The sequence below is a fragment of the Filicampus tigris genome, chromosome 6, assembly GCF_054856515.1.
Source record: "Filicampus tigris isolate MCC_2025a chromosome 6, RoL_Ftig_1.0, whole genome shotgun sequence".
In the NCBI taxonomy this organism is placed as follows: Eukaryota; Metazoa; Chordata; class Actinopteri; order Syngnathiformes; family Syngnathidae; genus Filicampus; species Filicampus tigris.
Genome location: NC_141222.1, coordinates 16,813,741 through 16,839,802, shown reverse-complemented (window position 1 = coordinate 16,839,802; position 26,062 = coordinate 16,813,741). Strand labels below are relative to the sequence as shown.

The 26,062-nt window shown below is 39.8% G+C and overlaps 2 protein-coding genes across 4 annotated transcripts in view; one reads left to right on the top strand and one right to left on the bottom strand.

Moving 5' to 3' along the window:
- nr3c2 (nuclear receptor subfamily 3, group C, member 2) overlaps positions 1-15,637 on the bottom strand; it is a 79,258-nt gene extending 63,621 nt beyond the window's left edge. The window contains exons 1-2 of the mRNA XM_086032891.1: positions 15,313-15,637; positions 11,610-13,289 (exon numbers count right to left, since the gene is read on the bottom strand). Of these exons, the coding sequence (XP_085889017.1) occupies positions 11,610-13,270 (1,661 nt within the window). The 5' untranslated portion in view covers positions 13,271-13,289; positions 15,313-15,637. The remainder of the gene's footprint in view (positions 1-11,609; positions 13,290-15,312) is intronic.
- Positions 1-26,062, top strand: part of dclk2a (doublecortin-like kinase 2a) — an 82,281-nt gene that overhangs the window by 13,853 nt on the left and 42,366 nt on the right. The window lies entirely within an intron of this gene.

Genomic DNA, 26,062 nt, shown 5'->3' with positions numbered 1-26,062 from the left:
CACCTATAATTAATCTCATTAAAGGGCGTTCAGTTTCTCACAAGCGTAATACAAGGCAAATTGACGGCATTGCGTGCAAGAAATCAAGATAAGGAAGCAGCCAGTAGGAAGTTGGAAGCGTTTGCGGAGCAGCGAAAACAAAAAGCGGAATCTGGACAGGGACATGTGCTTTGTTTTAGGCCCTTCCCTAGTGTTACCTTGAAAAAGTAACTTACTTACTTTACTGATTACTTTGACTTGAAAAGTAACTTAGTTAAGTTATTGATTACTTCATTTTAAAAGTAACTAAGTTATATTACAAGTTCCTTTATTAGTTACATTCAACGGAAGCCAGCAACAAATTTTGACAATACTTAATTAGAAGAATTTTTTTTTTAGGGCAACATAAAATAAAAAGTCTGAAAGTGTGGCAGTGTAACTGAAACTCAATCAAATTCAATGTTCGCTCGCAACACAAAGAAGCAGCACCTGTTGCAATCTTGGGTGTGTTTGGGAGAGTCCTGACAACCTTTTAATTTCGCTTTAATTGCAACATTTTCCTGCATCTTGCATTGGCACGGTGAGTCATTTTATGATCTCATTCCTAGCCGCAGTTCCGGTAAAGCAAAACCTCGAGCTGTCATCTGATCCTCAGAAGCCTCTTTTTACCTGCTGGGTCAGTGTGTCACACTGGCTGCCTAAGTTGCCCTCAACTGGGATTCAGAAGACCATGTTTACTAGGTCGCTAGCTACTAGGGGTGCCAACTGTCCCGTATTAGCCGTATTTTGGGCTAATTTGGTTTGTCCCGTATAGTCACGATCAACTCTTGCAAATACAGAAAACTGCAATCTAATGATCCTGTAATACAAGATGCTTTTAATAAAGCTTTGGATGGCGATCGATTGTCAATAACGACGGACACAGGCGGGTTGTCAGCTCAATGTCTTTTACTTGTATAGTTGCTCGAACATACATTGCTGGTTCTTAAACGGTGATAGCACATTACAGCGCTCCTCATGGAGACTCTCGATACTACACATGACAGATCCTAGATCAGATAAAGCGTCAATCTAAAGCGGCAATCACTCCACCTGTCATGTAAGGACTTCTCTCTGGCTGAGCAAAATGACAGAAGACTGTTGAGTCAGTCAAAAGCAGCCAGAAATATCCATAGAAAAAATAAATTTGGTGAGTCACACTCCTCTTTTACATTTCAGATTTCTTTCACCCGTTTTGTGATGAAAAGAGCCAAATTGTGGTTTCATATGAGGTGACATATCGTCGCTGTCCTGTGACAAACACTGTCCATTTTTTTCCTTATTTTTACGTGAATGTGGTTTCAGCATTAACGTGAAAATTAGGGAAAAAAAAATCCAAAATTCATACATCATGCTCACACCACCGTGGCACCGTGCGCCTGGAGTGGGAAAGTTAGCGACCCTACTAGCTACGTATAAATGAATGCTAGCTTCATGTGTAGTTGTGACAATTGTTGTTTAAATGTTTTGCTTCTAAACAAACAAGACCAAAAGTTGTATCTACTAGCTGTGGGAGTCGCTGCTTCTGTTTATTGGTTTTATCGAAGAGTCACATGACAAGAAATGGTCACCCTTACTTTGCATTAATGTAACAAGCCCCGGCAACCTTAAATAGCACTATGTGCAAGCAATAAAAGCACATTTCATTTAGTTGTTTTTGTCGTGTGCTCCATTTGCTTGTTTTAATATAAAGTCACAATATGACATGACACTTTTATTTCAATAAGCAAAGTACTGAAAACCTTAAAAAGGACAATTACCCCATTTGTCTATGTGTGACTCAACTCAACTTTATGTCTGGAGCACGTACAAACAAAACCGCATCTGTAACAAAATTATGTGCATAAAAATGCAACCAATAAAACCAATAACCCAATAAAATAACCAATAAATCCAACTAATGAATAAAACAATATTTTATTACATCACGTGTTTAGCTATTCTAATTACTTCTCCATGTTTGATGTTGAACTGGATTACTTTGTAATAATGAAGTGCCAAATCATTTTTCAAAAAGGTGGTAAGAGCACTTTTACATTTAGAGCATTTTTAAGACACATTTTGACATGTTTAGTTTCTCAAGTCACCACTTCGTTCACTTTGTTTTTGGTGAAGAATGATTGCCCTTCCCAAAGTGCTGACAACCTTGGATAATTATTTTATAAACAGATGATTAAAGAAAAATTTTCCTTGAAGCCATAAATCATGCCGATTTACATGCAAAATATGTATGCAATGCTTCACCAACATTATGAGCTTTGTGAAAGCATGCTGTTTTTATCAGGGTAGTTGTTACTTTGCTTTAATTAATTACCGACAACCTAGCATAGTGAATGTTTTTTTTTTTTGTTTCCCTCACAATATTTTGCATTAGCACGTTACTAAAACAAAATTCAATATATATCGATATCAACCAATGTGAAACACTTATATCATGATATACTTTTCAGTCATATCGCCCAGCCCTAGCTACAACCTAAACAAAATGTCATTTAATGCCTATTAAAAGTTTTAAAGGAGTGCATTGCGCAAATAAAAGGCACCAAAACGCACACCACCCAAAAAGGTCACTGCCATTAAGGATGCCACACCCTTGAGTATTAATTCAGACCTGCCTCCCATTTATTTATTGCATTTTTTCCCCACCACAAATGACTCCCTGTTGCTTATTCAGGTATTTTAATGGTGCCAAATGAATGGGGTCATCGGCAAGTGATACTTTAATGTGGTTAATTCCGGTTGGCAGTGACATGACCGTGAAACGCTTTCACTCGGCACATTTCGGAAGCGACATCCCAAGGCACAAACGGCAACGGGGTAGACGTGGCCACTCTGGCTTCGACTGTGATTCAGGCTTTACTTAAATATTAAAGAAGGACAGAAGGTGTGATCAATCAGATGGGAATTTTGTCTTTTTATCAAATGACAGTCAAATGCAGATTGAATGAAGCATTCATCCTCCCAAAAACAATATCCAACCAAGTCATACTTCCGCCATCACAAAAAGATTAACTGCACATGTTATTTTATTAGTTGTCATATAAGAGTAAGCAGTAAATCGTCGAAATACTTTATGAATGCGTTCAAATCAATAACCCGTTCTTTACACACTCTGTTCTTGTTTTACCACACTTGAATGTGTCTTAATAAAAAAGTGTCTTTTGTCAAAATACACAAAGAATAAAGAATTGCAACAACACTGTAACAGGAATATGGGATTAATTTGTATAGATTAAAAAATATATATGTTATGATTTAAAAAATGTAATAAGCAAATTTCTTGTAATGGCAAAAAAATCTGTCAAATTTTGACATATTTTCTCATTGAACATGATTCAAGGACGGTCCATATTAAAATGGAATGATTCGATTAACTAACATCTTTTTTAAATATATATATATTTATATATATATATATATATATATATATATATATATATAGTATTTGTGTATTTTTTTTATGTGTAATGCAGTGAAAAAGAATGCAACATATTTTACATTACATTATTATTATTATTTTATTTTATTTTTTTCTAATTATGGAATGTGAATATCAATGAAAAAAAATGACTTGAATAAATGTAGTAGCAGAACTGTCAACAATCATTGTTTCCGATTAAAAAGTGCAGGAAAATGCCTCGGGAGCCCATGACTTGAAAGTCTAAATGCCTTTAATGCAACCAAAGTGGACCGAGCGGGTTAAAAGTGCATCTTCAGCACCGGACTGGCACGAAAAGCTGGTTCTTTTGTCACTGGGCTGTATTTTTTAGGGGGAGGTTCAAGAGAGGACAAGCATTCACACATGCTGGGAGACCCCCACTCCATCCCCGCCCCCCGACACCTCCCCAGCCAGCAGCGATCACACTTTTATGGAGGTCAGGACTGCATTGTGAGAATGTTAACGTGGCTTCTTGTCTTAGCTTTTGGTATGTGCACGTCGGTGGCGGCTATAACAGCACCCACTAAAAAAAAAGAAAAGGAAATATCACTTAAAAATTTGCAACACATACAGCATGTGTTACAAGCTGCATTTGGGGTAAACTGGAGTGACCAGATGTCCTCGTTTCCCAGGTTAAATCCACTTTTGAGGATTAACAAAGCGTCTTGCAGAGATTTGAAAGTTATTTTCATTACAACCACAATCAACATTTATTATAATTTCGTTGGGCGTGGAGTATCATCATTGGCCGGTATTTTGGTCACTTTTTTCATGCTTGGCAACTGGGTTAAATATGTGTTTAAAAAAAATTCTATATGGGTTAAAGATAACCCAACATAGGTTAAAATAAATTGAATTAACCCTGCAGTTGTAAGTGTTTTGGTGGACAAACAGTATGACAGAAGGAGGAAGAATTATTAAATGAGAAACAATTTTTTTTTGAAAAATGAAGGAAAGATATGAAAATTATTTTCTAATATAAAAGCGATTTTAGCTACAAATTACAATGCATGGTGAAATCTGTATAGTGCAATCTTTAGGTTGAATGGAAATATCTTTTAAAAAAAGTAAAGTCATTTTATTTGAATTAGCTTCAAAAATATGTTTAGAACACACAAACCCTTTCTCTGATTAAAATAGTTCAACACTGTTGATTGGTGTTAAGATATACAATTGTAATATGATGTAATTTTAAAAAAATGTAATTGAATCTGCCAATGTTTACTAAAAAACGGGAATAATAATTAGTATAAGTGGTCTGCCATGAGATTTTTTTGATGTGAAATAAAGAAAATTAAAAACTAAATAAACAAATAGAAAGAAAACTTTAATCTATTAACATTGTCATAAATACAACCCAGCGAAAATACACAGAAGTTGAAAAAAACAAGTACTACAGAAATATTACACCATAAAAACAACAGGCGAGAGCCCGCAATGCACTGGGAGTCCGCTTGTGCACACTCAAGCTTTAATTGGCGATTTAGTATCCAGCGCCGTCTGAATTCATCAAATCTTTTGCATCCATTGATTTAGCGGAGGAACATGCAATTAAAGGCTCATTAAGATGCTCTCTGGAGTACGCCTTTTTGGCCCTTCGTAGAACATTGAGAGTCGGACGGCGTCCAGAGCGAGCCGCTCGCCTTGCTTGCTTCCGTGGAACAGACAAGACACTGGCGTCCATCTTAATGCAAGGTGGAGGTGCTTTTAGCAATTGGTTATTAAAAATGAAACACAAGGAACTAAATTCAAGTGGAAAGTCTCAAAAGTAGAATGAAAAGTTGGTGTCTCGGTGTAGAAACCGGGCTCAGAAAAAAAATACTATCATATTCACACTTGTGTTAAATGGGAGTCAAGACACATTTGGAGTGCCTTTAATTAACTCCAAATAATGTTCAGTTGTTCTTCGAGTAGGCATTATTTTTGAAAACATCCATCAATCCATCATCCGAACCGCTCATCCTCACACGGGTCGCGGGTGTACTGGAGCTAAGCTGTCTATGGGCAGTGGCTGGGGTACACCCTGAACCGGTTGCCAGCCAATCACAGGGCACACAGGAACAAACAACCATTCACTCTTATTAAAAACATGATTTTTTTTTTCAGTTATGTTGCATAGGTAATGTTTTTTCATCTTGTTCACATTTTTTTATTTCACAAAAAAGGGTTTTGTTTTTTAACAGGAGTGTGTAGACTTTTTGTATCCACTGTGTCCTCCTGTCTCTTTTCATAGAACTCGTCATCACTTGGTGAGTATTTTTACTTCATTCGAGTTTTATATCTTTTTATTATATGGCGGCTATATTCTAAGCGTGTTAAAAAGCCTCTTTCCGCATTTTTCCTCCATGAAGGATGACTATTATTACTTTAGCTTCATTTAAAAATTAAGTTCTTTTTACTTTAAAGAGGAAGTCAACTCAAAAGAATTCTTTATATGTTCTATGCGTCCCCACGAGTCTAAACGGCATTCTGATTAAAACCCCTTGCCACTCCCCTGGTATTTTTACCTGAACGCCTAAAAAGGTGCACCCAAAGTAAAACTGAAGCTGTACTTGAACCATTTGGAGTATCAGCATTGTTTTGGTCTCTTTTTGAAAATAACACTTTGAATTGTTCTCCTCAACAGTCAGAATCTTTAAGTGCGACTGGCACTGAATTATGGAAGTTTGAATACATAATAGAAGGTGAATTTTATGTCCGCCTATTTTTTTTTCTTTTCCAAAAATCTGTCTGGAAAATTTTGTATTAGGTGGTGAACTAAAATAACACAACAGGATTACAGCTCAAAGACTCCTCCAATTCCATTTCAAATTTGACAATAATACGACAGAAAATGAGCATTTTACACAAGTTTTACTAAGGGGATGTCCAGGCGAACCAAAAGTGTGCCATGTGGGTGATCCAACTGCAACCATGTTCACATACGTAGGGGAAAAGGCTGCTATTGTGGAATGCTTCAACAATCATGAATTCTAATGAAAAGTAAGCCCTGGCACTATTATATCCTACTTCCAGATTTAAAAAAAACGCAGAAAAACCAAAGAAGGTGACACGTTATGACATGCGCTCTGACGCATAGCCCTGATGTCACTGGGCTTTGAGAGTGTCATGCAAGTTACGCCCGGTGGTTTTGTTGAAAACAGTTTCCATGTTTTTTTTTTTAAGAATTTCATTGGCCGTTGAATGCGTCAATCACCATCTTAGCAAGTTTGGTTGTGACTGCAAACATAACTGACGAATCATCCATATGCAGGGGTGGAACTATTTACGCATGCAATATGTTCATTGGCTGTTGTTGAACTCTGACATGGGAAACATTAGTTTATTGGATCAAGTAGGCAATCAATCAAACTAAGGTCAAGCCTATGTTTTGAAAGCTAGTGTGTTTAAATCAGTCGAAGGTAGTAACTCAATCTACGTGGAAAATATGTACATATGTAATATGTATCTGATAGCAACCTGTAATGGTTGCAGCAGCTAATAACGTGGCTTTATGGATGTAAGGCTTGGTGTGGACTAACTATATTACTGGAATACTTTTACTGGACCCTTGTCGACGTAATGGGATCATTGATGATGGATTATGAAATTGTGTTGGACATTTGAGGATGAAATGGTGAGTTGTACATTTTTTGTGTGTTAGCATTGTTTTGACTTAAATGCTCATAAATGCTGCAGATATGATTGTACCTTATAATGTTTGGTATCATTCGACTCTGCGGAAACTCCGTTTTCTAACCATATATAACATGCCTAGGAATGCTTTGAAATTATTCAGTATGTAGAGAATGTCCCGCACGACCCGCAAAACCACATGTGGGTGGTTGGAGTGGCAACGGGTTAATATTGCGTTTGTGGAATATAAATTAAGCAGCGAAATCCAGCCGTTTTTATTCATCTCAGGGGGCGACCATTTTGCCACTTGTTGCCGACAAGGCTCAGCTTGCGAACGTCACATGACCATACTCAGAAAACAGGTGAGCCGTGATTGGTCGTTACCTGAGCAATAGTGATGGCATTTTCAGTTGACAGCAAGTGGCAAAATGGCCGCCCCCTGAGATGGCTAAAAACAGATGTTTTTTTTTTTTTGCTTGATTTTTATCCCAAATGTCGTGTTTAGACTAGTGGACGTGTATAGCAAAAAGAAAAAAAGACTTGACTTCTACTTTAAAGTGGAAGTCAACCCAAATATATATTTTTTAACAATGACATCACAATTGCTCACAGCCGTGATTGGTCGTTGTGAGCAGTTGTGATGTCATTTTCAGTCAACAGAAGACAAAATGGCCCCCCGCCCCTGCTGGGGTGGGCCTGGAAAAATCAGGGTGGGCCTGAATATTTCTCTCACTGAGCACAATCCTCCTGTCCCGTCATATCGTATATTCAAATAAAATGACAAACTCAATAATATGAAGTTCATATCATCCCTAGACAACCACAATTATTCAATAAAATAAAAACCACAATTACCGGTACTCAAAAATAATTTAATAATAATTTACAAAAAAATGTAAAGTATATATTTTTTCATGAATCTCACTGGGTGGGCAGTCTGTCAATCTGGGTGGGCCTGTGCACACCCAACCCCACCCATGGCTCCGCCCCCGCCCCGGAGATGGCTAAAAAACGAATGCATTTTGCTGCTTAACTTATATTCCACAAACGCAAAATTAATCAGAATGCTGTGTTTCAACTAGTTGGGCCTGCTGGCAACCTATTCTTGAAAAAAATATGTTTGGGTTGACTTTCGCTTTAAGGATGTTAAAATGCTTCTTAAAACATATTAATAGCTAATTATGCTTTTCAGTCGGCCAAATTGCTCAGGAAAAGGATAATTTTTACTTCTATTATTTCCTGTGTGAAAATATATTAAAATATGCTTATGTATGTTGTGCTACACTTCCAAATGCATTGATCATCGTTTGAATATGCGCCATCAAACTCAACCCCTTTGCATTTCAGTTCAAGTCCCATCATGTAAACTTGGTTTTACAGCCGGTTGCGGGCATGTGACATTTGCGTAAAGAGAAAAAGAGAAAAATCCTCCTCTCCTGGGGATCTTCAGTTAAAACTCAAAGAATGCTCAGATAAAAAGCCATCTTTAATTAAAACCACTTACAGCGGAAACGAATAGTGAAAGAGAGGAAAAAGAGGAGCCAGGGGATTTTACTATGTTATCCAAAGCTCTCAGCGGATCAAAGTTTGTAGGGATTTTGAATGGTTACGTAACTTTTTTTTTTTTTATGCCTATGAAATATTAGGCCCTGAATACAGTAGCAAGATCTCTCTGTCTGCTCGGAGCATGTAGGCCAACTCTTATACTGACGTCCTGTCTGACACCAGGGCTAAGCTGGATGTCATTAGGACTTAAGGCGGCAATGATCCTGTCAGCGTGGAAATGAGCCAAAGTACGAGCTTTGGAATTGTCCCCCCAAAAAATGCTACTTCAAACCAAAATGGCCTGTTCAATTCTGGCCATGGGAACCGGAGAGATATTTGTGTGGCCTGTTATGATAAACATGTCTCCCCAATCACTGGTGGTTTTTCAAACTTTCCAGGGTCATTTTTCATGGCAAATCTTCAAAATTATCATCAAACTTTGACGTTAAGATCCACCCACAATAGGCAGGGTAAACATATAGTGTTGCACATATACTGTCTTCCGATTGGGATATACAATATATATATATTGGGATATATATATATATATATATATATATATATATTAGTACTGACTTAAGTTAAAAAACTAAATTCCAAGGGGCACTACTGAGTGAGTTTTGGGCGGGCATGTTCAGAACCCCTAAAATCCTCCGTACACTCACAGCAGGATACATCCACTAAAAATTTAAGAACCAATTATTTTTACATGATTGCAGTTTAACATTCTTATCATTTTGATTTCTGTCCATTTCTTCTTGCATGCTTGCCTTTTCCGCCAGCAACATGTTGGAAGCACAACTCTGCTGTAGCGGCTTTTGGTATACAGTAGAGTTGTTGTTGCAGTAGTTTCCTCTAGCCTGTTCGCCTAGTTCTACAATATAATCCAGCCCCGAGCCCTCATAATTGTTTATTTCGTCAGTCTGGCAACAAAAGCGCGTCATAAATCATTCATAATTCATGACGCTGCCAACGCTCTGGCCCATTAAATCACATATTTTTTCCCCAGTGAACGCCTCTCGCACCGACAAAGTCTGTGCTGAGAAGTAAACTCTGTGTTACTGTAGAACACACAGTACAGTATAGTGCACGCCATTGCTTTGATATAGTGCAAAGAATAATCCCGATTTCTTAATTCTTAGCCAGCTATTCTTCAAGCAACTTGTTCATAGTTCCTCAATGCTATTGCACATGACTGCAACAAAGTGCTCTGCCTTTTTAAGAGACAGCCTGTTGGAAATTCAGTCTTAACAATTATCCATACAAGGTGTAGGCAGTGAACTTACTTAGATGGTAGAATGATTTTTTTTTTTTAATCAATCATAAAGGTCGCAGAATGCACTCAACTAACGGCTGTTACGAGAATAAACTCAGATTTTTATGTGAATAAAGTCAAAATATAATGAGAAAAAAAGTCATGATGTTGTAAAAATGAAGTAGTAATGTTATGAAAAATAAGTGTTGAAGGCACAGAGAAAAAAAGTCATAATTTTACAAGAATAAATGTATAGTTTCATAAACTAATCAGAAATATGAGGAAAAAGTTGGTTTCTTATGAGAATCAAGTCTTAATATAAGAATAAAGTTGTGATTTTTAAACCGTGAATGCAGTTGGCATTTTGAAATCAAAAAAATTGTCATTTACGGGTTAAAAGTTTTAAGATGAAAATAAAGTCATACTTTTATCGAGAAAAAAGCTGTAATGCTATATTTTTATCATGAGAATAGTTATGAGAAAGGAGTTGCAAGGTTACGAGAATTAAATATTAATATGAGAATAAAGTTTTGATTTCAAATGAATGAAGTTGAAATATTCCGAGAAAAAAGTCAGAAACATTCTGACAGAATATATAACAGAAATAATTGTCATTTTACAAGCTAAACAATTTATTACTTGTTTAAAAACGACAAAAACAACACACTACGAGAATAAATGTTACGAGAAAATTACGAGAAAAAAGTACTATCTTTAACGTTTCCGTTTGTTTTGATTCATGCTGTAATTTTGAATGTACAAAAAGTTTCTGTTTTGAGATAAAAAGTGGTAATGTAAAGAATAAGTTTAGAATTTTACATGACCAGTCAAACTATTATGAGAAAAGAGTCATAATTTTACTGAAAAATGTTTTATAATACAAAAAATAAGTTGTAATGTTGCTTGCCAGAAGTTCAAATTTTACAAGAAAAAGTTTTTATATGAGATTGAAGTGGTAATTTTAGGGAAGTAATGTCAAAATATTAAGATGGAAAACTTGCAAAGTTACGAGAAATAATTTGATACATTATGAGAATTACGTCGGACCTTTGTGTGAATTATATTACAAACAATGTTGTAATATTGGGAAATTACATATAGCAAAAGAAAAATGTTGAAAATATTCATGTAGAGTAGAGAATATAAATCCTAATATTATGCAAATTAGGTCAAAATATTACAAAAATATTTTTTTAATAAAGTTGTTTTCGTCATATATCTGAATAATGTTTCCATAAATTTTCTGCAGTAATTTTACATGAATTAAGTTAAAACATTACAAAAATAAAGTTTTAATGTGCACGAGAATAAAAATTTAAATTTTTCTTTTATCTAAATCTAAATGATGTTACAAGAAGTTTGTAATATAAGAATGAAGCACTAGTTTTGTGACTTAAGTCAAAATATTATGAAAAAAGTTTTGTTACGACAATTGTCATTTTTATCTTTTAACTGAATAATGTTACAAGACGTTTTTAATGAAGTAATTTTCACGTGAATTAAGTCAAAATGGTCACAGAGTTGTACTGTTATGAGAATTAAGTTGGAATTTTAATCATATTTTGCTAAAAAAAACAAAAACAATAGCCATAATTTTATAAGATAACACAAGCGGTAAGTGTATGACCATCATCACGCAACATGACTACAATGTCCCAGAACACAAACATCCCTAAATTGCTCCCCCATAAAGCAAAATCCAACCAAACACTGTCAAAGCCTAAATCCATTTCTTACCTTGCCATGCCATCACCGATGCAGTTCTGACCGGGGTATCCGTCTCCCCGGGCCGACAGCGAGCCCTGCGGCATGCCCGGCCGCGACTTCCACGACTCCATTAACGCCGCCACGGGCGAAATTAGATTTAACAAGGGGTTGGACTGGTCCCGGACGTCGTGCCGCGCAAAGGACATTGTTCCTTGCGTGCCGATCTGGTAATGGAATGAGTGTCCGCTGGAATTAACTCCAACAATGGCCGACGTGGGCACACCGTTGCTCTCCTGGTAGTAGTCGCCGTCGCTGGACTCTTGCTTAACCCCTTTGGACAGGACGTCATTGGCGAACACGTCTGGGTCGTAGTTCCCATTGAGGGACACCGGGGGTCCTAAGATTCCGGAGAGGCTGTATTCATCGATGTTATTCCTCAGGGACAAGTAGGTGGTCTCGGACGCCGGGAAGAGGCCGAGCGGCGGTGACTGTTCGCCGTACGACTGCGGGTTCATGCACCCATCGTTTTTGCCGGGTTCGTTCTTGATTTGCGTGATAAAAGACACGCTGGAGGTGTTGCATTTGGACCCCCCCAAGCACATGCTCCGAAAATCAGTCCCTGGCTCATTCTTGATGTACTTGACCATGCCCATTTGGTCCAAACCCACGTTGAACACCTCCCCGTCCACCATCTCCACCTTGGGGAACTCAAAGGGCTTGAAGTCCGGCTCGTCGGTCAAACCCGTTGCTTCGGGACTGCGGGTGTCGCTCCGCACCAAACCCAGTTCACCGGTCGGACTAGACGCCAGGAAGCCTCCCGAGGAAGGGTTCTGCGGGCTTCCGATGGCCGTGGCCGGACTGCAGGCTGGGAGCCGGACCGCAGTGGGGCTGGAGACGGATGACCTGACGCTACAGGACGGCGGGGACCTCACGCTAGTCATACTCTGCGGGCTGGACATGGGGGACCTCATGAGGGGCGGCGAGCCCACCGTGCTGGACTCCACGGGGCTGCACGCAGACGGATTCCTGCGCCTGACTCCGGCCAGGGCCGGATGGCTGACGGGCGAGCAGGCTGGGCCGAAACCCGCCGGGGGGCTTGTGGTGGTGGACGACACCATGTTGTTACCACCCCCTGGGCTGGAAGTTTGAGGGCTGCCGGACAGCGACGAGGCCAGCATGGAAGCGGAGCTCGCCTGGGTGCCGTCTCTGCCGCTCAGCTGCGGGAAGGCAAACGCTTTCAGCTTGGGGCTCTTGGCTGAGCCGCGCTGGCTGTCCTCGAGAGGCCGCCCGCATACAGTGTACTGCGTTTTCCCGGGGCTGGCCGAGCCCCCGTGCTGGCTGAAGGCAAAGTCCGCCTCCCTTGCAGCATTCATGTAAAGCCCCATGGACTCAGCCACGGTTTTGGAAAGCTCCTTGGAGTCCATTTCCGTCTTGGGACCGTGGATGGAGCTGTTGCTGATGTGCGGCATGCCGAAGTGCTGGTTCGGCCCGGGGCGAAGAAGTGCCTGCTCTGGCTTCTTGCCGCCGCCCTCTTTGGGGTCGGCGACATTGGCGATGTCCATCAGGACATCACCTCCGCCCAGGCCGGAGTCCTCGGGGGCACAGCAGAACTCCATGGTGCTGGGGATCTGAGACCACTTGTTCTCGGTATCGCTCCCCTCAAAGAGACTTTGGTATCTTTTGGTCTCCATCGCTGGCTCATGGAGTCACCTTGCAAAAAAAAAAAAAAAGACAAGAAAAAAAGTTACACCAATTTCAAGCATAACGTTTTGGTATGAATATGCCAGCGAGAGATTCAATTAATGACGATGACTGTGATGACAAGATTTAAGGTTACAAGAAATTAATTGTAATTTTGCAAAAATGTAAGATGTTAGAAGAGAAAAAAGCTGATTTTTTTTTTGTAAAATAAAGTTTCAGTAAGGAAACAGATCCATCACAAGAATAAAATCAGACTGTAAATCAAGTCAAAAAATGTCTCAACAATATCTATGTTCTATGCTTCCCCACTAGTCTAAAAATTTTGATTAGCAATGAATTAATCAGAAAAATTCACCCGTTGTTTTACAGCTCAGGGAGGCGGCTATTTTGCCTTACTACCACTTGCTATCATTTGAAAATGACATCATGGTGCCTAAGAGCTCAGCTAGCGAACGTCACATGACCAAACCCTGAAAAGAGTTGAGCCGTGACAGTCGTTACCTGAGCCCTGAGCAACTGTGATGTCATTTTCAGTTGACAGCAAATGGCAAAATGGCCACCCCCTGAGTTGGATGAAAACGGGTGGATTTTGTTGCTTAATTCATATTCCACGAACACAATATTAATGAGAGTACTGTGTTTAGAATAGTGTTGGTGCATAAAACATATTCTAAAGGATTTTTTTGACTTAACTTGTCTTTAATTGAATAAATTGTAACATTATGGGAATACATTTGTGATATTACATGAAAAAGTTTATTACGAGATAAAATTTGAATAGTGTATGAGATAAGAATTTTATAAAGGGAATGAAATGTATTATTACGTAATAAAGTTTTAATGAGATTATAGCCATAATTCTGTGTGAACTATCTGGAGAAAAGCTGTAAGGTTATGAGAAAAATGAAGTATTTTTAAAATAAAGTCGTGACAAGACGTAATTTTACTAGAAAATGTACGAGATAAACTTTGAGATAAAAATCTGATTTGAACAAACTCATAATTTGAGGAAGTTAAGTCATAACATATGAGAATAAAATGTTATGTTTTAATACAAATATAAGGTGGGAATGTAATGAGAATAAAGTCATAATATAAGTTTAGCAAATCTCTTCTGAGTGTTCTGAATTCCTGTTTATACACCAGCCAATGTTCCACTTCTTTTTCTAGCTCATTGGAACTTCTCGTCGCCCCTGGACTTCAATACACAATTAGTCAATTCTGAAGACCAATCAATACATTGGTAATCAAATGTCATGCCTAGAATGGAGCACCTACAATCATCTTTTACTTTTAACTTGTTTTTTATGTAGATTACCGCATGTAAATTAACACAAATATTTGTTTTGTTTTGTTTTACAACATAATAAGCAGCTTGACAGGTGGTAGGTGCCTCGTAAGAGTTAACGAGTCGACGTGACGTCTCCTGGGCTACGTTAAAAGCCAGTCCCATGCCTCGCTCCTATTGGACGAGCGCACCCAGAGGTCACGCGCCGATTGGCTCTCAGCGCCTGTCCATCAAAAAGTTGCAAGCCTCGGCGGCCACAACAGTACTGCGACACAAAGTTGGAACGCTTTGTTTTTGTTCCGGAAAGACGACATACAAACGGTTTACGTGTAAGAACATCTTAAAATAACCATTAAAAGTCTGATTTCATATTGTTATAGAGGTGATTTAAAGCCGTGGCGGCACGTGCATGACGAGTACACACCCCCTTTTAAAATGATTTCAATAGAACCTACGCCACTAGCTGCGTGTTTTGTATTGTTTTTTTGCATGAATACTGTTAATGCCATTTTTATTACATCGTATTTGTCATTATGAACGGAGTCATTTAGGTCGTACAAACTGCCAAACTCGTTAATGAAAATAAAAATAACAATAACAGATTTGCAGCAGACATCTTTTTTGTTTTATATAAAATGACTGACGTCAGTAAAAAAAAGTTAATTAAACACCCTTAAAGCGTCTTCACGCATGCACGAAGCCTAAAAAATGTTTCGTTATTATTTCATTGGGTCTTTTGCTTACCTTAAAGACGACATTCGGTGGGTGCTTGTCAGGTGTTTGCATCCAGAGGAGCGCCAAGAAAAGCAAATAGAAAGAAGTCGTGATAATCAATCGTCATAAATAGGAGTCGCGAAAGAGAGTGGGGTGCATAGTTGCGCCAATGTTTTTTCCGCACAGTTCGCTTCAATAATAATAATAGTATATGTATATTTTTAAAAATCCTCAGCGAGCTTTGCAGCAAAAGCACAAGCGGAGTCGGACGGTATACCGCTCGGCGTACTGCTTTGCTCGCTCGCTCGCTCGAGTGGAAGAAGGAGAAGGAGAAGAGGTGCGGGGTGGGCGAGAGAGAGAGAGCGAGAGAGAGAGAGGGAGAGAGCGAGGACTAGGGGGTGCCAGTGAGACCGGGTTGGTGGTTGGAGGGGAGGCACTCATCTCACCTGGTGTCCCGCGCCTTTTCTGTACTGCCCGCCTCGATCTAATAACGAAAGGAAAAAAAGATTGATCACAATTAGACGTGCGTGAGCGTGCACGTGAGTTTGTGCGTGCGTGAGTGTGTGTGTGCTGCGTATAAGTGGGTCGGTAGTCAGGCAGAATTGAGGGCATCATCGGCGTTAAAGTCACTTTGGCTTTAGTTCTTTTGTTGACCATCTTTTACTGTATGTGGAAACTCATTCGGAGGGTCACCTGCAACACGAGCCCCCACCAGGTGGCGCGCTATTTCAATAGAGATGCTTTTTTTAAACAACTGGTAACCGTAGTACGCCTTCCTTCACCATGATCCTGAGTTGCAAATATAAGGCTCTGCCTTTATGCTAATAATGTGTATATTTAATGATAAAAGTAAGCCAAGTGTATGTGTAAAGGCCCTGTTATACATTATGCAAGTCAATGTACTCAAGATGGATAGATGGACGCATAGACAGATGACACCTTTTGATGACATGCAAATGATCTTATCGTTGACATTTTACCATTTTATTCTGTGCACCCCGGACAGCGAAGCATGGACCAAGTTCCATTACTACAGTTGTCATCACACACTCCTTTTGTCATTGCTTATACCCTTCTGCGGTATCATATCACGCACCCCCTCAAAAAAAAAAAAGCCCAAAAAAAAAGCATTACTCATAAAAAAGCTTCATTCAGAATGAGTTATTTCTCTGACAGGAAGACAGTTTTTGTCGGTGAGCTCAGCTGCTGGGGGGCCTCACAGGGGGACGGGGGCACAGGTGAAATGGAGCGTGTTAACTCTCAGACGAAATCCCCCTACCTCGTCGACTCCTCAGCACAAGATGTCTGCAGGAGACACTCATGAATTTGCAATGTCACGAGGGCTGATGAGCAGTGGGGAAGATTTGGAATGTACATTGAAGTACAGTTGCACTAAATGGAACGGCATTGCTAATTGCCAGCATAATTTGTCATCTTTCTATTGTAATTAGTTCAACAGAATGGTAAAGTACAGCCATCCATTTCTATACCATTTACCGTTTAGTGTTGTAAAGTGGAGCCTGTCCCAGCTGACTTTGGTCGACCGGCAGGATACACCCTGGATTGTTCACCAGCCTACCGCAGGGCATACACTGTACAGGCAATCAAGCATATACATTCACATGCATACTTACACACTCTAAAAAGTTGGGTCAAAAATAATCCAAATTGAGACAAAAAGGGACTGGCCAACTTTTTGGGTTATTATTCATTTAACACCCCCAAAAAAGGGTCAAATTAATAACCCGCAATACAACCCCTAAAAAGGGTTGTTTTGTGTTTCTGGATCTAATGGGGCACTGCCCCACTAGATCCAAACCAACACTGTTTTAATCTCAAATTTGACCGTGATATGATTAAAAACAACCTGCCGTATCAAATGTAAAAAAAAAAAGTGCTGTCAAGAGATTAAAAATTTGAGGGATTAATTAGGAACTGTAATTAATTGATCTAATTAATCTATTTTTAATCTCACTTAAAAATTGCGTCTAGTCCCCTTTGTATGTATCTGTATTTATGGTGGATATCTTTATTTCAATTACCCAGTCATTTGCCACCTTGAAGAACTGTTTGGCGCATTTATCAGTCAAGTCCCTGGTTTCTGTTTTCACGACGATCAGTGAAAAATGAGTTGAAGTTACACCCATAAAGAGTCCAGTCACCCCCAAATAACCGTGGTTGCAAATAGAGGTCCAGTGAGGTGCGTTTATAGCAATACATTTGTTTGAATCCACCACCAAAACATCAAGTTTTCTTTCCTTTTCACCATCATACATCTTGCTGATTTTGGTCATCACTGCAGTCCTGCATAGTGGTTTGTATGATGGGTCATTGGACACTGTTTGCAACACCCCAGTTATTCCCTTGTCTTCAATTATGTTGATCGGCCTGCAGTTCATCGCTATTCATTCATCGCAGCCTATCTGTCGCAGACTTGCTCATATGCGGGCTGTTCTCGAGTTTAGTTTGGCGAAGACCTTTGCAATGGCTCGCTACATTAGCGTCTTCGTTGCTATCATTAGCTGTAGCTTTAGTCGCGGCTGGTTACAATGCTCCTCCTTCACGTATTCTCTCCGCTCGTCAACTTGCCTTCTCACCTACAATAGGAGCCTATTAGGTTATGCCAAACACAATCGCAGCCAATCAGTGTCCACTTCAGGGTGTGACACTGACCATTGTTTTTTACATCCCCCAACAACTCAAGCACAAGCCCAATGCATCAAAACGAATCTCATCATCATACAGAAACAAAAAAAAGTTAAAAGTTTGATGAAATGAGAACAACGCAATTAAAAAAAAATAAAACTTTAACTCTGACTGTAATTAATTGATCGCAATTAATGACCTATTTTGACACCCCTAAAAAAAAAAAATATCAAACAAGTCAAAAGTTGTGCGTTGACACAGATTCCAGTCACCTTAAGATGCCCCACTACAAGCATGTCACCATCTAAATGCTCAATGAAATGCGTCGGCTCGCCTCCGCCGTACTATGCATGCGCCACCTGGGGTTTGTACACACACCCCGCCACACGGGGCTACAGGCTGGTTAATGGAATAACATGTTTACCCCGCCGGAGACATACATACATATTCAGTGGGAACACAGGCTTTATAGGTTGCCGCCAGACTCTGGATCAGACCATTAAAATGCGGGGAATTATCACTAAATAATATGTTCAATGTAACTGTGTCAAGTCGATTAGAAATTAATATTCCGGCTTGTAAACATGATTTCTGTCGCACACGTTAAGATGCTCAAGTGCTGAAAATTTAAAAACATGAATGCTGTCAAATAGAAATTTGCTATGTTCATTTCTGACCGAAAAATTGACAAAGGAAATAACATACTCCAGTTCCCTGTTAGGTAAAGGTAATGCTAACTTAATTGTATAGCAATTTGATTTTACTTGTGTTTTTTAGTGTATCAGTTCGCTGACAAGCTCGCTCAGCCTACACTCATACAATATATATATATATATATATATATATATATATATATATACAAAATATATATATATATATATATATATACAAAATATATATATATATATATATATACAATATATATATATATATATATATATATATATATATATATATATATACAAAATATATATATATATATATATATATATATATTCACTGTTAGTATGGTGTTTTTAGGGTGATGTTCAGTGCCTTTTCTCCTCCGAACGTGTACATTATGACATCCAAACAGCTCAATTTTGCTCTCATCAGACCAGACGATATTTTCCCAGTCATTAATTGGTTGTCCAAATGTTGTTCAGGAAACTTTAAACAAGTTTTGACATGTTTTTTTTTTCAGTAATGGTGTCTTTCATGGTGAGTGTGCATACAGGCAATGGCAGCGCAGTGCATTACTCTCTGTTTTCTTTGTGACAACAATACCTGCTAATTCCAGGTCTTTTTGAAGCTCTCCACAGATGATCCTTGGCTCTTGGACAACCCGTCTGATTATTCTTTGCACTCCTCTGTCAGAAATCTAGTGAGGAGCGCCTGATCGAGGCAAATCTATGGTGGTATGAGTGGTTTTCCACTTACCTATTGTGGCCCCAGCCGTGCTCAATGGAACATTCAGAAGCTTAGATATGCGCTTGTAACCATTGCCATCTTTATGTTTTGCAACAATTAGTTTGAGATGGTCTTGCGACAGCTCTTTAGTTGTACCCATTATGAGATGCGTCTTTACTCACGCCTTGGCAATAAGACCTTTTTGCAGGCCATCAATTAGGACTGAACCATCTGATCTTCATTTTCACTGACAAGCAATCAATAGAAGATTAGTTTCCAACCGCGAATATGCATCAGCATCCCCAACCCCGGTTGATTGGTGGTTGCCGCTCCGCGAAACATCTGTCCTACAATGAACTACGGCGCTATCAACCCCAGGGACATGGTCGAAACCCCAGAGAAAAAGCCACCTCCAACCCCACATTCTCTACTACCTGTGTGCTTCACAGGTCGTTTCATACAGTAGGTTCTTCGTTTCGTATGTCCTGTCATGACCAACATAGATTTCTTGTTAACTCAAGCACACATGACTGTGTGCCCTGCGATTGGCTGGCAACCAATTCAGGGTGTCCCCCGCCTACTGCCCGAAGACAGCTGGGATAGGCTCCAGCGCGCCCCGCAACCCTTGTGAGGATAAGCGGTACAGATAATGGATGGATGGATGTACCAATGGATAACAGTGAAGTGTGTGGTAAAAATTATAGTGAGCCATAAGCACCGCTCGCACCTGGTCCATTCACTTGAATGACAAGTGTCAGGTCTCCAAAAGAAGGATGAGGCTCCTCCCATCGAACCTTCCCGGTGGTGTTGACCACAATGAAGATGTCCTCCGTTCGGGGCCCAGAGCCTTGGCGGTCCTTTGGCCAGACGGTCGTGGCCCCCGCCTCATCATGCAATTGTGATTCGTATTTTGAATCACCGCAAAACCAGTGACCAAGACACGCCACTCGTGAAACCTTATGCCTGAACCCGGCACGCTGCGAGTGTGCAATGGATGCTTGCGCAGTTCAGGTGATCCCGATCCGATCCTGCCCCATTTGATTGCCACCTGTTGTTGTGGAAAAAGTACCGGTAATGGATGCCAGACTGGGTTGCTGTGCAGTGCCAGGCCATTCTGGAACCTGTAATGGAAAAGTGGCTCTAGATGCAACTAGATGGTGCAAAACGGCAAATAGGTTAGCTTTTCAGCAAATAAAAGAGGATAGATTTTTTTTTAATTATGCAAATAAGAGAATTTTTGAATGTCAAAACTGCAACAACTTTATGACTCTATAGGGCGTGCCATCATGTAAGTTTTGGGGGGTGTCACATCCAAGACACCTATAATACGTAATTGTTCGCTGTTTTCGAGGTTTGTTTTTGAATGTTAAACCCCTTCCCCAGAAAAAGGCAATATAGTCAGCAATTACATTACGGTCGTCCTTCCTGACCAAGTTACATTTGTCACATTAATTATGCCACACTTGGCTGCACATTGTCGCCACGGTCTCACCTCATCTATTCGTAATTGTGAACTAACATTACTCGTGCAGCTGGATGGACTGCGAGCGATTTCCAGTACTGCGTCGGGTGTATAAATAGACCATAAGACCCACAAGACACTCTAGACGTAAAGCCTCGTTACGCATGAAATAGTTCATTATTTCCTATCCGGCTCCCCGGAGTCCAAACAGATAACAAACAACGTCCTGCTAATTATCAAGCAATGTTTTTTTTTTGTTGTTTTTTTTTTTACTTACTCCTGTGCGCCACCTTGTGCCTGATAATAAGCTGACAAATGGGTATTCTTGCGCACTTCTTAGTTTCGTCGGCTGCTGAACACCCAGGGGGAAAAAAAACTGAAATGTGACGCCTGTGTCATGATTAATTTCGCAAGTGAACAGGCTCTGCGATGTCAGTGGTAATTAGGCATCACCTATTGCATAACACACCATGTGTCAGTGTGTGTGCATGTGCATGTGTGTGAGAGAGAGAGGCACCAAGCGTATGAAGAGACAAAGAAGTAAAGATATGGTTCACGAAAACCAAGACAGAGTTTGGACTTTCTGCTCCCAAGACGTTTGATCAAGATCTGATCGTGTGGAGTCGGTTTATTTGAGTTTTGTGCCGTATGGCAAATCATCAAAGTTTGCTGACAATCTATGCCAACACATTGAGGAAAAACGAAACGTTTTGTAACCCAGCATCACCCATCAAGTGGTTCAAATTTGGTAGCAATCGGACAAAATCTCCAGGACAAGTGTATCTTTGATGGATGCCTGGAAAGAGCCAACATGACCCAAAAATGGCCACTTCAAACTAAAATGACAAACTTCCTGTGTCTTTTCGGGCTTGGGTTCTTGAGACTTTTTTGTAGGTCTACTTATGATAGACATCCCTACCAAATCTCATGTTGCTAAGTAAGAGTGGCTTCAGGGGCTGAATTTTTAAAACATTTTGTAGTGCTATCTTTGTAGGACCCCTTGAAAATTATGCTAAAATGTCCAATTAAAAGCAAAATGGCAGACTTCCACTGTATTTTTTAGCTTGGTTTCTTAGGACTTCTTGTGTGGCTACTGCTGATACACATGCTTACCAAATTTCATGTTGCAAAGTGAGAGTGACTTTTGGGGGCTGAATTTTTAAAACATTGGTAGAGCTATCTTTGTGTGACCCAGTGAAATTTACACTAAAATTGGCCCCTTCAAACTAAAATGGCAGACTTCCTGTGTCATTTTGGGCTTGGTTTCTTGAGACTTTTTTGTGGGTCTTCTCATGATAGACATGCCTACCAAATTTCTGGAGGCTAAATTGAGCTAACTTTTTAAAAATTATAATTAGCTATAGGGCAGTTACCATTGTGCCCGATGCTTATGAATTATGCATGGCAACAACTGACAAGGGAGGGCAAAATATCGCTGCACCTGCTAGCCGGCTAGCCAAAATGATAGAATTGATGAATTTAGAGTGACTGAATGAATGAATCTAGAATGACTTGTAAAGTTTTCTACTAAATTGTGTAGACTATGTTGTTATTAAGTAGGTTGATAATGGAAGGAAAAAATTATAAGATATTTGAAAAGAAAAGCTGTGCGTTTATCAGGCAGTAATTTAAGAATACTAAAAAAATGTTAGGAAATGTAACGGGTTGTTTTGGAGCGCTTTTTTGAAATAAAAATGGAATTGATAGCTTTATTCTACTTTGGGGGGACCAATTATGGGGTAGTTGAAATTGTACCCTGCGATTGGCAGGCAACCCGTCCAGAGTATACCCTCAATATGAAACATTATAAAATACTTTTTTCTTTGTGTTTATTTAATTCCTATTCAAGATGTTATGATATAATTTCTCATCTTAATCATTCTTCAATGTTAAAAAATGTTTACATAAACAATACACTGATATTGTTAAAATAAGCTATTTTTTTCACAATTTCAGCTGGTGGTGTGCCACGGGATTTTTTTCAATGAAAGAAATGTGCCTTGACTAAAAAAAGTTTGAAAAACACTGATCTAGACTACCTTCCGTCGTCATGTACATTGCTATTGGAAGATAAATTAAACGTGAGAACAAAAGCGGATAAAACTATTACTACTGGATATCCATTAGATGTGATGGCAGACCAAGACCATGTCTACTGCATTCCACGAGTGTCTGCTCTATGCAATTTCTCCCATTTCTTGCCAGAAAGAGTGCCCGGTCCAGCGTCCTGGATCATTTTTTAGTGCTGAATATTGTGTTTTTTGAACAAGCTCCATGCTTAGTGGATCGACAAATGCCCTCAAAGGCAAAGTCTCATTGTCTTGTTGTTACATAAAAGCTTTATTTCACCGGCTTAGTCGCATCTAATTTTCAGCAATGACCCGCAGCGCACCTGGCATACTGCGACACACACCACAAAAACTTTCAAACTTTAAACCCGCTGATTTAACCACTAGAGTATTTATTAATCCGTCTAAAACAAACAATGGCCCTCATATCAGTCAAATTAACACAGATTGGGATTTGATGCGCGCCACAGCCAGATGGCCTCGCTCGCTCGCCCGTGGTGGCAGCTGAGGACGAGAGCACTTCCAGAGCGGATTTCAGAGAATCTAGGCCAGCGAGAGCGGCCCGCCAGTGCTGTCATGTTGTAGCGCACACTTCCTATTTTGAGGAGGACGCCGCAACTTGTGTTGTGTGTGTCGTGTGTGCAGGGTGTTGCAAACAAGCTTGTGGAAGAGATCAATTCCATATTTCATTTTTTATACTATAATCACTTTTGGTGCGACTAAATTTAAAGTTTAGTAGGAAGCAAAAAGTGAGCACATGCGTTTTTTGCATCTGCAAGTGAGTTTTCCAACAAAAGAGCATCTGTTCCTCCACAAAACTTTGGTAGGAGGCAGTGAGCACAAAACCACCTAGCAACCCACAAAAAAATAAACAGAATGAATTATTAACTACAATAGCACTCACTACATTTACAGTTACAGTTTACAGTTAAACCCAAAGAAAAAAAAAAACATTTGTTCTGTTTCTGTAATCGTCAACATGAATGATGCAGCGGATGGCAAACTCCATACCAGGGGTCACCAACTCCGGTCCTCGAGGGCACCGGTCCTCGAGGGCACCTGTCCTCTGCAGGTTTTCAATCTCTCCCTGCTGTTACACACCTGATTCAAATGATGCTTGCAGACTTGTCGTCTGTTGGACCCAAATAATTATACAATACGACAAAACCAACCCCAGGGCTCGCAATGGAAGTTAGTACATGCAGCTGGGTAAGTAAGTGAGTGAGTGGCGCGTTTGAGGCGTGTCCACAGTGGGTTTGAATAGTAAGTTAGCCAGCTAATTGTCTTTAAATAAACCTCTTCCGTTTGCATCTCTCCCGCGGGGCACCATGCACGTTTTTTGGAGGGGGGGGGTAACTGCGGTTCGGAACGGGGCGGGGGCCGACAATAGGGGCATTACGAACACTATCTTAAAGCGGAAGTCAACCCAAACATATTTTTTTTCAAGAATATGTTCGATGCAAGATCACTAGTTGAAACAAGGCCTTCTGTTAAATATTGCGTTTGGAGAATAAGAGTTAATCCACCCGTTTTAGCCATCTCTTCAGGCGGCCATTTTGTCACTTCTGTCAACTGAAAATGACATGAAGGAATCAGAATGCCTTGTTTGAACTAGTGGGCCTGCATAGGACATAATCTTGAAAAAAACGTTGGGGTTGACTTCCGCTTTAAAGAGTGAAATGCGCTTGCCATATGCATGAAGGACAGCTTCAGAAAACAGGTCAACCGGGATTGGTCGTTACCTGAGCCCTGAGCAATTGTGTTGTCATTTTCAGTCAATAGAAGTAACAAAATGGCCACCGCCCGAGATGGCTAAAAAGGGGTGAATTTTGCTGCTTAACTCAATATTCCACAAACGCAATATCAAGCAGAATGCCTTGTTTCAACTAGTGGGCCTGCTGGGAACACATTCTTGAAACAAATGTGTTTGGGTTACCGCCCCACCACCAGAAAAAAAAAGGGAATTTTTTCCATCTACAGGACGTAATTAAAAAAATAAAAAAACATTAATTCTTAAATGCCATTTAAATGTTTCTTAAAAGGCATGTTTTAAGGTTTCAATTACTATGAATACAATATTTTTCTACAGCTGAGATAGGCTCCAGCACGCCCGCGACCCTTGTGAGGAGAAGCGGTATAGATAGTGGATGGATGAATGGACAGTATTTTTCTTCAATCACTCTTGGTTTTATTGGATTGTTAAGAAGTTCCCGTTTTTCTGTGTCACCATATATATTCTTCATCCATCCATTATCCAAACCGCTTATCCTCACAAGGGTCGCGGGCGTGCTTGTTGATCAAACCTCTTCCAGCATCAGCAGTGTGCGCACTGACGAGAATGAGGCAGTAGGTGGTGAGGATTGACCTTCAGTGTCCGCTCAACAAAAGCTAATTACATAAATTCACATTAAATCAAATCAAAACCTAGAATAGCAACCAGCAGAGTCAACTTCCACCAGGGGTTGACTCTTAATATATAGATTTTTTAAACATGGAATGTATAAGACTTTCTTTTCTTTTTTAAATTTAAATGAGCCAATGTTGTGATTTATTTATAGTCTGTAATCGGAGGAGTGCAATTCGGCAGATTTGTAACTAATTTCTTTTTTCCATTCCATTCCATTTGCGTGAGAGAGAACAGAACCTCCCCCAATGCAAGCGAGTTCAACCAAACAAATAGAGGTTAATTGTGCTATGATTTTGTGTGCGTGTGGGTGTGGGTGTGTGTGTGTATTCTGCGAATAATATCAGGGGGTTTTCATTAAGGCACAAACTTAATTTTTAAAAAAAATAATTTAAAAAAATCTGTTAAAAATATCAAATCAGCGTCCTAGCTACTGGCGACTCAGTATAACTCGAAGCGCCAGCATTAATCGTAGAGTGTCAAGTCGGTGAAACGTAAGCGCAACTCCAGCGCAGGTGAGAAGCAAAATTGCTCGCTTTGCAAACGACACGCAGACATTCCCATGCAACTTTTTCTTTTTTTTTTTTTTTTCGCTTAGTGACTTATTCCGATGCCGAGCATCCATCTGGAAAGTGGCGAGGTTGGCCGCCTTCCTTCGAGGGAAAAGTGTGTGAAATTGCGAGGACTCGCGACGCTTCGGCAAAAAGGTGTCAATTTGTCTGCCTATGACCATTTTCTCCGCCGCAGTCGGTTGCGTTTTTTTTTTTTTTTTTTACACCAATGAGGAAGGGTTAAAGAAAACTTTTAGCA